At 53.8% G+C, this 12,515-nt stretch overlaps 1 protein-coding gene across 1 annotated transcript in view; it reads right to left on the reverse strand.

Annotated features, from left to right (window-relative positions):
- GREB1 (growth regulating estrogen receptor binding 1) overlaps window positions 1-12,515 on the reverse strand; it is a 71,504-nt gene that overhangs the window by 36,018 nt on the left and 22,971 nt on the right. Inside the window, exons 9-16 of the mRNA XM_081797182.1 lie at window positions 11,446-11,631; window positions 7,628-7,978; window positions 6,600-6,728; window positions 5,801-5,929; window positions 5,000-5,197; window positions 4,080-4,260; window positions 2,497-2,692; window positions 978-1,114 (exon numbers count right to left, since the gene is read on the reverse strand). Of these exons, the coding sequence (XP_081653308.1) occupies window positions 978-1,114; window positions 2,497-2,692; window positions 4,080-4,260; window positions 5,000-5,197; window positions 5,801-5,929; window positions 6,600-6,728; window positions 7,628-7,978; window positions 11,446-11,631 (1,507 nt within the window). The remainder of the gene's footprint in view (window positions 1-977; window positions 1,115-2,496; window positions 2,693-4,079; window positions 4,261-4,999; window positions 5,198-5,800; window positions 5,930-6,599; window positions 6,729-7,627; window positions 7,979-11,445; window positions 11,632-12,515) is intronic.

Here is a 12,515-nt window from a genome sequence, read left to right on the forward strand (position 1 = left end):
CATGCAGCCCAAGCAGGACAGTTGGAACACAGCTTGAGAAGCCCACATCTAATTTAATCCCTTTGTTGGCACAAGAGAACAGGGCGCCATGAGGGAAGGTGGCAGAGCCCATGGCAGAACCCCTCGTTCTGTTTTGCAGTAGCCAGTCTGTAAACCTTTGCCTGGGTGATGACGGCAATCACTTAACCTCCCAGGCCTCGGTTGCCTCATCTGAGAAATGGCCAGTCTGTAAACCTTTGCCTGGGTGATGACGGCAATCACTTAACCTCCCAGGCCTCGGTTGCCTCATCTGAGAAATGGCCAGTCTGTAAACCTTTGCCTGGGTGATGATGGCAATCACTTAACCTCCCAGGCCTCGGTTTCCTCATCTGAGAAATGGCAGCATTAAAACCTGCCTCAGCGGTCTGCCATGACATGGGTTGGAGGGCAAGCTGTAGAGTCAGGCTGATGCTGGGTTCGTGGCCAGTTCTGTCACTGGCCAGATGTGGGGCCCGGGAAGTCATGCGGGCCTCTCGGAGCCTCAGTTTACTTGCAAAATGGAAATAATAGCAGCAACTGGCTAAGAGAGATGGCAAGGCTCTTGGAACAGCAAACAGTACAAAATAAGCACTCGGCAGATGATACACATAGGACATGAAAGGACGAAGCCAACTATGATTGTCACCATCATTTCCTTTAAATCCTTTGGTGTCTACCTCTGCCCATTTTCTTGGCTTCCCCGTGTCTCAAACACACCCTCCCACATTCCAACATATCACTGCCCAATCCCATCTCTAAAACATTCTGGAACAATGACATGACAGATATCACTGGCCCCATAGACAGGGCAAGAAATAAACCAGGATCCCTTTAGTGGAGGGACAGAGTCACCTAAGAAAGGAGGAAGGTGGCCCCCTTCCTGGAATTCTCTGGCTGCACACTCTTCAGCTTACACTCGACTCCTGAGCATTTTAGTAACTTCCAACAGAGACGTGTACCTTTTTCCTAATGCCGTGACCATGGCCTCAAAGGAACTGTCGTATCTGAGCAAAGGGAGGCTGTGTCCCGAAAGGGTGGACTCAATGAACTCTGACAACCCGAAGTACTTCTTATTCTCAGGATATAAGTCCACTCCCTAAAACAGAGAAGAACATCAGTCACATAAACACTGCATTTGCGGGGATGGAGAGATTCACACGCTGGGCACGGAGATGGCTGGCCCAGGTGTCTTGATCTAAATTGTGCTGACGTGGGGAGCCTCGATGGCTCAAGTCAGTTAAGCATCCTACTCTTGATCTCGGCTCAGGTCATGATCTCAGGGTCGAGAAATTGAGCCCCATGTCAGGCTCCGTGCTCATCATGGAGTCTGCTTGAGATTTTCTTTCTCCCTCTTCTCCTCACCCAGCTCATGTGCATACACACACATACACACGCACATGCTCTCTCTCTAATAAATAGAATCTTGTAAATAAAAATAAATTGTGCCGACTCTGCAGTCCTGCAGCTGACGTTTTATATATTACTTCCCTCTGCAGACCCAGAGCACGGAGCACTCTATACTTAAAGGATGGTACATCCATATCAGTCAAGACTTTTCCATTCATCTGACCCTAGTGTCTCTGCCAAGAAAAACATCAGCCTTGTTTTTTAAATCCACAACTTTCTTGGTTAAAATGGCTTCTTTCCAACAATTTTAAGCTAGTTTTAGGAATAGGCCAATCAACCATCTTGCGTTCAGCTTGCTATTAAAATCAGCAGGAAGAAATGCATTTATCTAATCAATTTCACTCCCATTGACCTAACATTCCTAGCTCAACCCTCCTCTGCCTCATTTTCTCCATTTGTAAATCAGAAATCATCCTAGCCTCTGCCCCCTATAGGAGTTCATACGATAAAGCACTCAGAACAGTGCCTCCCTAGCTCACGAAAGTGCTACAGAAACACTTGGTATTACCACCAATGATTCCAAGTCTCCTGGACTGAAGCCAAGCATCCGTATCTTTGTAAGTCCCTCAGATGAGTCTGGGACACCCCCCAAAAGTCTAGAATTTGAGGTTTGCTTGTTACTTGTATAATTAAGTAGAATCCAACCACCCAGAATTCTCCAATTATTCTCAGAAGTCTCAAATTATCAGCTGTAGCCTTCTATTTTGATGAGAAAAGGCAGGGGATAAACCAAAACCTCACCAGGTTTTATGGAGGTTTGTTCCATTTGAGGAAGGGGATTTTGAGCCTTGCAGCTTAAGGATGTGGGGAGAGGAAAAGCAGGAACCTTTCCAAGGCTTCTAGACTAAACATTACATGTCCTCAGATGGGGAAGATAACTAATGTCCTTTGGGAAAGTGTCTAAAGACCAGGAAGGGTTTAAATCTAACTCTGGGTCACATCAAAGATCCAAGAAACAGGAGACCCTCTTGACCCCCAACTACACCAGTTAATCAAGGTTTTTACTAAACAGAATTTCTCCCGACTCAAGGGTCACGGGGACACCAGGCCTAGCAGCCCCGTGGCACTCACATTACTGTAGGAGGCAGGCCAGTGGATCTCGTTGTAAGGGCTGATGAGGGTATGCTGCGTCTGCAGCGCATAAGGGAAGGAAGTCACGTGGAGCGTCACGATGTTGGGGGCCTCCTTCACCTCCCTGCAATTGAGCAATCTGTCCACCAATCCCACGGCCGGGTCACTTTGGGAATAGAGATTATGAACGGCGCTACTGAGGGAGGAAAGGGGGCGGGGGAGACACAGTGAGTGGAATGACTCATACTGCTCTGTAATTTTACAAAGATCAAGCAGTTGAATACATTTCTAACTAGCCCCACCCCTAAATGTGCAAGTAATCAAGGCTTCTGGCTCTGCCCAGGAAAATTTAAGAAAAAAAAAAAAGACCACACTGCAGGCACTTGTCCGGGACTCCCCTGATCCTCGTTGCTCATTAAAAACTTAGCCAGGGGAACAGTATTTACGGAGGACTGCTTGCGGGGTCCACAATCCACCCACTCCTGTAGAGCAGGGCTTCTCACCCAGGAATGCTCCTTTGGCCCCATCTGAGTGTGTACTTGTCTCCTTAAATTCTTTCCCCTAAATTCCTTCTGACCTGAAACGATCCACAGAGAATATAAAATGGTACATTCCATATTAAATTGAAAAGTACAGGACCAGGAAGGGGAAGCATTTTGGACCAGGGGCCCAGGATACAAGCGCAGCTCAGCCGTTCCCTGCAGGCCATGGCCTCAGCCTTCTGTCCTAGCCACCCAGCAGAATAGAATACTCTTCGGCTTTTGGGCGGCAGGCAGCTACTCTGAGAAACCTACCCCCCAAATGAGCATTCACAAGATAGCTCTTTATACAACTCAGGACGTTCAAATACCTCCGAGCCCATGCAGGGACCTTATATCGCATGCCCTGCATATAGGTGATCTCTGAGGTTCTGGCCAGCCCTATGCTTCTGCATCCGTGAGAAATCAAAGCCTTCCTCTGCAATCTGACCCAGGATCTCCCTTCCCTCCTCACCCCTCCCCACCCAGTCAGTGGTAATGTCTAAATGCACAACCCTCGGGCCAGTCTAGGGAGATGACAGATCCTGGTAAATCAGGAATCCTGCCAGACTCTGAGCCTGACAGCATCTAAAATGCATCTAGATTTACATTCATTTGAACTGAGTCCATAAAATCGCCCCTAAAGAAGGGTGGCACCAGCTGCGACCCTCGGTACTGAAGCCAGTGGGGCCTCCATCAGCAGGGGAGTTATTCCAGTCAGGATCCCCTCCCCGCACCAGGGGGCACCTTGTCGCCAGGTGGGGTACAGAAAAGGAGGCCCTAGTTCTAGGCCGGCTCAGTACTAACACCCTCCTGCCCCCACCCCAGCCCTGTGACCCTGAGCCTTAGATCATGATAGCACCTTTTAGAGGCTCCACTAGATGTCCCCCAAGATAATCTGCAGCTCTAAGGTTCTGGAATACATCCATGGCATCTGCTTACAAATGCCAAAACCCCAACATCATTCATCTTGTCAAGGCTTGTACCCACAGGCCTGAGTGTCATCCACATATTAATTCAGAGAAGGAACCCGTCAACCCTGCCATATGCCAAAGCCGCTCTCACCTTACGAGATCCCAGTGGGCATGGTCATGGATTAGGACAAAGAGCGTATGTGGGTTCTGAAAGGAGTTTTGCAGAAAGGACTTAAATTTCGTCTGTGCTTCGGCATCAAGTTTCAAAACATACTGTTCGACCCTCTGCTTAGTCATGCGCTCCTTTTCCAAGCCAAGCTCCAGTAAAACCCCTGTAACATGGTAAAAATACATCACAAGTAATCCATGACAAGTAAAACCCTTGTTACTAGTTTCTCATTCACTCAACAGACACCTGGTGAGCACCTGCTATCTGGCTAGCATTCTGGCCGGCCCCAAAGCTACGGGGATGTGTGAGACGTGGGGGAGTCGGGGCACCTGACCCCATGCAAACCGTGGTCACACATATGTCTGTGCAGGAGTTGGGCAAAGAGGCGGGCCTGTTTCCTATCGAGATGTGTGCACAGTGGTCCACCCAGGGGGTATAGCAAAGCTGGCTTCATGAGGCTGGTGATCCTAGGCTCGGTGTGACCTCCCCGCCATCCCCAGCAAAATCATCTCCCAGCCTGAAGGCCGTGGAGCTGTAGGTTACAGAACCCTAAAACAAATCCTCTGAGTGAAGACATTGACTCTTTGTGTTTTTCATATTTCATCCCCTTGAAAGCACAGGGAAAGTACATGAAGTTGAAGCAGGATATCAACACATGGGTTGTTGACCTGAGTGGGGGAGAGTGGAAATTCAAGTCATGGTTCTTGCTTTAATGGATTATAAAATCTTGGGCAATTTGCTATCTCTGAGCATCTGTTTCATGATCTATAAAATGGGGGTATCAATCCTTGCCCTACCTACTTTAGAGGCAAAGACTGGTATTTCAATTCCAAATCTGAAATTAAGGGAATCAAAGCTTCTCCCACACAGACACCACAACCTGCCCCCCAAATGCCCCTTACCTGAATGCCAGACACGGAACAGGGTCTGCTGATAGGTCACTTCGGAGGGGGGAATACAAATCAGAAAGTCCACCTTCTCAAAGGATCCTAAGTCCAAATTTTGAGTGCTGGAATCCGCAATTGAACACACATGGGAGAGGAGCTTCTGAGCCACGGCCAGCTGGAAGGGCCGGATGTGGTGGGGCTCCAGACTGTAACCTGGAACCAGAGCCCCCATAAAGGTGAGATGCAGAGGGCCAACACCCTGGACGTCTGCTAGGGAATCCAGCAGCAGGGCCCTGCCTAGTGCACAGAGTGACCAAAGGGGGATCACACCAACATTTATCAAGTGCCTACTCTGGGCTATGTACATTTCATACTTTTCAGAATTTACTAATAAAAGGATCAACAGTGCTCAGGGAGCACAGAGGCGGTGACCTTCTCTACCTGAAGGGGACAAAGACAGCATCCCAGGGAAGCTGACCCTGAGACAGGACTTTGGAAGAGGCTGCAAGTTCTCTGGAAGAGAGGGAGACCATCGCAGCTCTTCGGGAACTCAGGATACATAACGTATTTCAATGATGCACTGATAAGGTGGAAATCTACACAGAGAAATATGCCATCTCTGGAAAAGTGTACAAGCATCCATTTCAGGGTAGGATGAGACTACTAGTGTTTTAAAGACTAAAATAAAAATTATTTTATCAGTCCACTTTGATGCTCAGAAAATGCCCTGCCTTGCTTCCTCATAGCCCCCCTGGCGCCCCCTGGGTGCTGTCTCGTCAGCCCAGATCCTGGCCGCGGGCTCCCCACATCACTCACTCGTGCATGCCGGAGCTCCGCCAACATCCAGGGATGCTGATTTGGTGACAGGGGAGGCAGTAAGTGAGGACGGAATATGGCCTTGATTTTCCTGATGAAATTTGTCCAGCAAAATGTCAATGTCACCCTCTGCCCAAAACAGAGAGAACAACAGAAATGGGCTTTCCATCCCAGTGAAACTCCGCAAACCTCCATGCGACACCTGTGTATGAGGCACTGTCCCGGGACTGGGGTAATGGAAATAGAGAAGACATGGCCCATCCAGTCGAGGAGCCCATAGCCTAGTAAGGAAGGCGATTATGTCAGAGAAAATTGCACTGTGAGGTGGTAGGTGCCAGGACAGAAGGAAGAGCCAGGTGCTGAAGGACAGGAGGAAGGGGTCCGAGAAGGAAGGGTCAGCAGAAGTTTCTGGGAGGAAATGGGGTGAGGAGCCAGGCAAAGAAGGGAGGAAGGCACAGAATTCACAGCATAGAACACATAGACTCAAGAAATTCAGAGGGGGAGGTAGGGAGCCACAGTGCACAGGGCTGGGGAGGTACAGGAGAACAGGCACAGGACCCTCGTGTGCCCCCAAAACCAGGAACCCCAAGCCCCCCCCCCACCTAGGAGAACCCAGTCAGTGCAGGAAGATGGCCAGCCAGAGACCACCACAGAAAGGGTCGTAAATGCTAACACGGAGAATGAAGGGGTCACCCTGCACATCCAAACCAAGGCCGGCCTCAGCAGGTCCTAGGGAACGGGCTCCGAGAGGACCGCCCCTCCCACTTGTGAACTTACACCTGTCTCACTACAAGCCTACCTGGACAGAGGGTGCTAAAAAAGGCCCCCAAGGAGTCCACTTTCCCCGTAACCAGCTCATAATTGACTTCTTTCTGGTACTCCGCTGGGGTGAGAAGGCTCTCGGAAAGAATTCGGGCTTGGTATTTTCCTGGAAAACAAACAACTTTCACTGGGCCCCTCCACTTAGAATTAGCACGTGAGCCCCTTGATGGCAGAGTCTGTGCTCACCGCTCTCTTTCTCTCCCTATCCCCAGACAACGGCCTAGTCCCATCCTCTGCCCTGGCCTCCTGATTCCCTACAACGTGGGAGGCACAGAATGCTGCCACGTGGTCTTGCGGAGCCCCACAACCGTCCCCAGTGGCAACATCGCCTGCCTCCTCATTTCTCTCAGGCCCCTGCTCCAACGTCACCTCTGTCGATAGGTTCTCCTGACTCCTCTTAATAGCCAACTTCCCAAATGGGATCCTCCATCCCCTGGCCCTTCCACCCGAGATGTTCTGCGCTGTGTCTGGCGTCGGCCTCCCCCGCCAGAATGTCCGCTCCAGGGAAGCAGGGACCTCATTGTCTTCGTGCCTGTGTCCCCAGCCCTTAGAACAGTGGCTGCACATAGTAGGGCTTCAATAAGTACTTGTATAATTTATTAGTTAATTGAGTTAATTGACTCATTAATCTACATCATACAAGATCGCTGTTGTTGCTGTTCTGCATTAGCTAGTTGAAGCAACGGAGGGCCACAGTCAGGGAGGGACCAGTCACATCACCAGGTGCGTGGAGCCGGGCCTTCCACCCCGTCTGTCCAGGCTCCAGAGTTGCCCAGGCTCTCTAGGGGGAAATGGGGATGCTCACCCTCCACTCGGAGGAGGAACGAATCCTAACTCGGCACGCTAGCCAGCGCGCGCGCCCCTCGCACCAGGAGGGCACTAACCGCAGTCCCTAACCGACTGCTGCTACAAACCCCAGCCACAAGAGGCAAAGTGCGCGGATCTGCAAGGGAAGAGGACACAGCTGCTCTTCCCGCAGCCGCCACGCTCGGGCGCGGGGCTCACCGGTGACCGCGACGCAGGAGTCGATGGCGGGGCTGCGGCAGGCGCGGACGATCACCACGTAGTTGGTCTTGGCGAGCTTGCCCTCGATGAGCAGCCGGAACATCTCCGAGAGGCCCTCGGCCAGGGAGTAGGTGCACTCGATGATGTGCACGCTGTTGTTGCCGGAGCTAGCGGCCAGGCCGGCCAGCCAGGGCAGCTGCGCGGAGCTGACCGGGGCCGCGGCACCGGGCGTGGGCGGGCAGCGCTGCGGCTGCCCCTGCTGGGACTGCCGGATCTCCGTCAGGTGCGACTCGCGCCACGAGCGCAGGAAGATCTGCTCCAGGTCCTCCATCAGGGGCACCTGGTCGGCTGCTGGCAACGACAAGACGGCCCGAGAGGCTTCAGCGCCCGCCCACGAACACGGAGCGCGGGCCTGGGGAGATGCGTGCGGGCGGGCTCGGCTGTAACCCAACACGCATCACTCGGGCTCCACCGTCTTACAGAGGCCGGGAGGCTGGGATGCGAGCACCGGGAGGGCACGCGAGCAGCCACGCGCTCCCCAGCCTAACCACGCCGCAGCTCGTCCTGCCCGTCTCTCAGTCTGGTTTTCAGTGACAGGTTCTAAATCGCTCTAAGGACTGAAGCCTCCGACTTCAGGGCTTGTCTCGTTCCCCGCCCCTGTGCGCAGAGCCAGGTGTCACGCTGTCTGCGGTCTCCGGAACCAGCACTGTCGCTGGGCACACCGGGTCCCTTCGAGCGATTCACCGCCACTTACTCAGCAGTGTCTCCACTGTTGATCCTTCTATTGCTTCCAAATAACCACTCTGCTATAAATACCTCCACAACACACGTCTTCAGGGATGGACCCTACTAACTTCCTAAATTCTCAAAACCGGGCTTCTAGAGCCAGCTAGTACACATGATCGGGCTCTTTCCAGGTGGTCCAAGTGTGCCAACCCACCATGGGTTTACTGCACCCTTAGATCCACTCGATACCATCACTGGTGTTAATTTCACTGAAAAACATTACTTGATTTGTTCATTTGTGCCTCTCAGATGCCTAGTGAGACAATACTTCTAGCATTTCTTTCCTATAGACATTTTCTGGTGCATTTGTCGAAATTTTGTACCTGGGTGAGCTGGAGGAAAGAGCACCCCACTTCAATTCAGAAGACGTGCTCCCTCCCAGCTCTACCCAGCACCAGCTCAGACCAAGAGCTAGCTATCCCAGGATACTGGTTCCTGACCTGAACGACGGGGATCACACCACCCCCTCATCTGGCTAGGCCACGATTTTATTAGATTAGCTGTTAGACCTCCCATCTCTAAAATCTTGCCCCTGAGCCCACACCCCCTTGTGGAATCACCGTCACCAAGCAAAGCTCTTGGGAGAGTTGTCTACCCTCACCACGCCTGTTTCCTCACCTCCTGTCTCCAACCCCCCACAGCGCACGCACAGCTTCTGTCCCCACACTCCTCGTACACATTCATCATCAGGGGGGCCAGTCACTTCCAGACACCCAAACCCAATGGCCAATAATGAGCCCTCACTCCGCTCCTGGCCTCACTGACTCAGGGGGCTGGTCCCTCTCCTGAAATGCTTTCACGGGATTCTGCGTCCGTGTCTACTGTTCCTTCAACACGTGCTGAGAGCCAACTTTGCATGGCTGGTACTGCTGGACACACAGACGAGAACGAAATCAACCATCCTGATCTCACAGCACTTACATCCTAAGCGGGGGACATGCACCTACAGTAAACAAATACACATGGCATGTAATTTCTGGGAGTGCTAGTGCTCTAAACACAAGATAAACAGTAGACAGAGCCACGGGGGCCTGGGGAGGGGGCGCTGTCTTAGATACGGTGACGAGAAGGCCTCTCTAGATGACATACGAACCAAAACTCAGAGGCCATGAAGCAGTAGTCGTGCAAATGTCCTGGGTAGGCGCGTTTCTCGGCAAAGGAACAGCCAGAGCAGGGGAGACTGGTATGCCTGGGGGGACAGCAGGGCTGGAGGGACTGCGGGAGGCAGGCCGGTCACGTGGCCCCTGGAACCAGCGTGGGTTGAATGTGTGATAGGAAAGCTCGGCAGGCTCCAGCAGAGAACAGATACGATCAGACTCACAATTGTAACAGACGTGATAAGAGCAGCTCCCTGGCAAGGAAGGCCTGATGGGGACGGTGGACAAGGGTGGGTCTGGGACGAAGCAGGGCTTACTGATGCATGAACTGTGGATCATGAGGAAGAGCAAGACACACGCCATGTTCTCCCAGAATCCTGACCGTTCCAGGCAACATTCTCAAGGTTCCGCCCAACCGCGTGCCTCCCCGGCTCTCCATCCACCTCCTCCTCCAGATCTCTGACTGCTGGGGTGCCCCGGAGCTCAAACATCGGCACCTTTCTCCCAGGGGCTCTTTTCCAGTCTCCCAGCTTCAGTGCAGATCATCACTGGGCCAGTGTTCCCCAAACTGACACCTGTAGCTGTACCTTCTCCCTGGGGCTCAAGTCCTGTCCAGCCAAATCCTGCAACTCGCCCCTCGGCAGCCTCACAGGCATCTCAAACTCGAAACAGCCAAGGCAGAACTTATGCTCACCCTCTGGCTCCACCATCCACCTGGGGACTCAGGGCAGAACCCAGGCTGCACCGTTCCTTCCCTTCCCTCAGACAGACGGCCTACCGCCCTTACAGCTTCAGAAAAAAATCCAGCACCACCCTCCCGTGACCCTTAGTGGTCAAAGCCACCTCCCACTTTCACTGGGACAACACAGCCCCTGCACCACCCAGCCCCACGCAGCAGCCGCTGTGGTCTTCTGGAAGTGAAGGTCAGATCATATGCATTCCAGAGGTGCTGCGGATTGAATTGTGTTCCCCCTCCCCAATTCATATGTGGATGCCATAACCCTCATTGTGACGGTCTTTGGAGATAAGGCCTTTAAAGAAGGACTGACGTTAAGTGAGGCCACAGGGTGAGGCCCTGGTCCAGTGGGACCGGTGGTGGTATGAATAGAGACACCGGAACCCTCTGTCCCTCTCCCCACACGCATGTGCCCAGGAAGGGCCCGGGGGCACACAGAGGAGGTGCCGTCTGCAAGCCAGGAAGGGAAGCCTCCCCAGAACCCGACCGTCTGGCACCCTGAATGTTGGGCATCCAGCCTCCAGACCCTGAAGCATAAATGTCTGCCGTTTAAGCCCCCAGGCTGAGGCACTCTGCTAGGGCAGCCGGAGCTGACGGACGCGGAGCTGTCTGTCAGTGTGTCTGAAGTGCAAACTCTTGGCCGTACCCCGAGGCCCTGCCCCTCCGCCGGCACCCCCTCCCCCACTGTGCTACAGCCACCAGGCCTGGCCCGCAGCCCTCACGGGCCTCTCCCTCGCCTCCCCCACCTCCTCACGGGTCCCTCTGGGCCCCCTTCCCCCTCGGGCCCCTTGAACACCATCTCGTCACAGAGGCCTTTCTCCGTGACGCTGAGCCAATCCCTCCCCACACACAGCTCCCTCTCCCTGCTCACACGCTCTGCCTGTTTACGGCTCCTCTCCCACTAGAATATACTCTCCTGAGGGCAGAGCCTTTGTTTTATTCCCTGATCCCTCTGCGCATCTGAATTGGCAGGTGCATGGTTTTTGGATTATCTCCAGAGGTTCTGACCCACTTTAAGCCCTGCCCAGGCCCTCCGGGCGCTGACCTGACTGCAGCATCAGCACGTTCCCCGGGCTTCCATCCCCACGGGCCCCGTGGCTTCACAAGGGCTCCGGGTGACGGGCCACGATCAGCTTCTGCATTTCCCACTCCGCTGATTAGCGTACCAGCGACTCCCGCGCAATGGGAGGGAGACTCACCCAGCTGCACGAGATAGTAGACGGTGAGCAGGAGTTGTGTCTCCTCTGAGATGGGCTGTATGGTGGAGGCCCCATACTGCTCATACGCCCGAGAGATGGACTGCGAGTTCTGGTAGCATGCGTACAGGAGGGGGCTCACGACCACGTCGTTCAGGTTCCCGCAGAGGTAAGGGAAGTTCCCGTGGCCTGCGGAAGGAGAAGCCGCGTCCGCTCAGCAGCTGGCAGTGGGCACAGCGTGTGGCATCTCCAAACACAAGGGGGCCAAAGCGTGCAGGCCAGATGCTGCGGGGGTAACTCTCGTGCCCCGTTTTGGGGAGACCTCGGACTTCCGGCCCCTGCTGAGCTGGCGCAGCGGCTCGGATAACGGACCAGGGCTGTGGCACGTGTTCACTGCCTTATCTCACACGTGAGCGGCCCAGAGGGACAGGCCTGTGGCGGAAGCGTCACCCCGGGCCGCTCCTCAGCACAGACAACAGAACGCTTCGTGGAAGCAGCACCTTCTGGCTCTCTGCTGACTGCCTGCCAACGAGCCATCCCCCACCGCCCCGACTCCCCGACGTGGGATGCTGATTCCCATCCTCCCGGGGCTCTTGAGCAAGCTGGGTTAGGAAAATAAATCACTGTACAGGCAAGAGGCTCCAGGCCCTGACAGAACTTGACCAACACTTTAGCGCACGTTATAGATTCATTCTGATGACAACCCCCAGAGGCGGAAGAGCCCGGCTGGGTTGGACTCTCCTCCGCACCGTGCACCAGCTGGGGGGGGCCCTGGGCAGGAAGTCTGACATCGCTAAGCCTCAGTCTCCACATCTGTACAATGGGGTGAACACACGCAGTCCCCGTGGGGCTGCTGAGATGATCAGATGTGCTAAATCCGTGTGTGCTGTCCTGTACTCAGGCAGTCTACACTTACGCACCAAACACACACTTACTGAACGCCCACTGTATGCTACGTGCGGGCATTGTGCTTGGCTCCAGGGAGAATCTGATGACTGAGACAGTTCACACCCTCAAGGAATTGCTTCTCAAACCTGCGGGTGCATGAGGATCCCCTGAAAGGTAGCCTAAGA

The sequence above is a fragment of the Leptonychotes weddellii genome, chromosome 10 (assembly GCF_054177405.1).
Source record: "Leptonychotes weddellii isolate Sample4059 chromosome 10, ASM5417740v2, whole genome shotgun sequence".
In the NCBI taxonomy this organism is placed as follows: domain Eukaryota; kingdom Metazoa; phylum Chordata; class Mammalia; order Carnivora; family Phocidae; genus Leptonychotes; species Leptonychotes weddellii.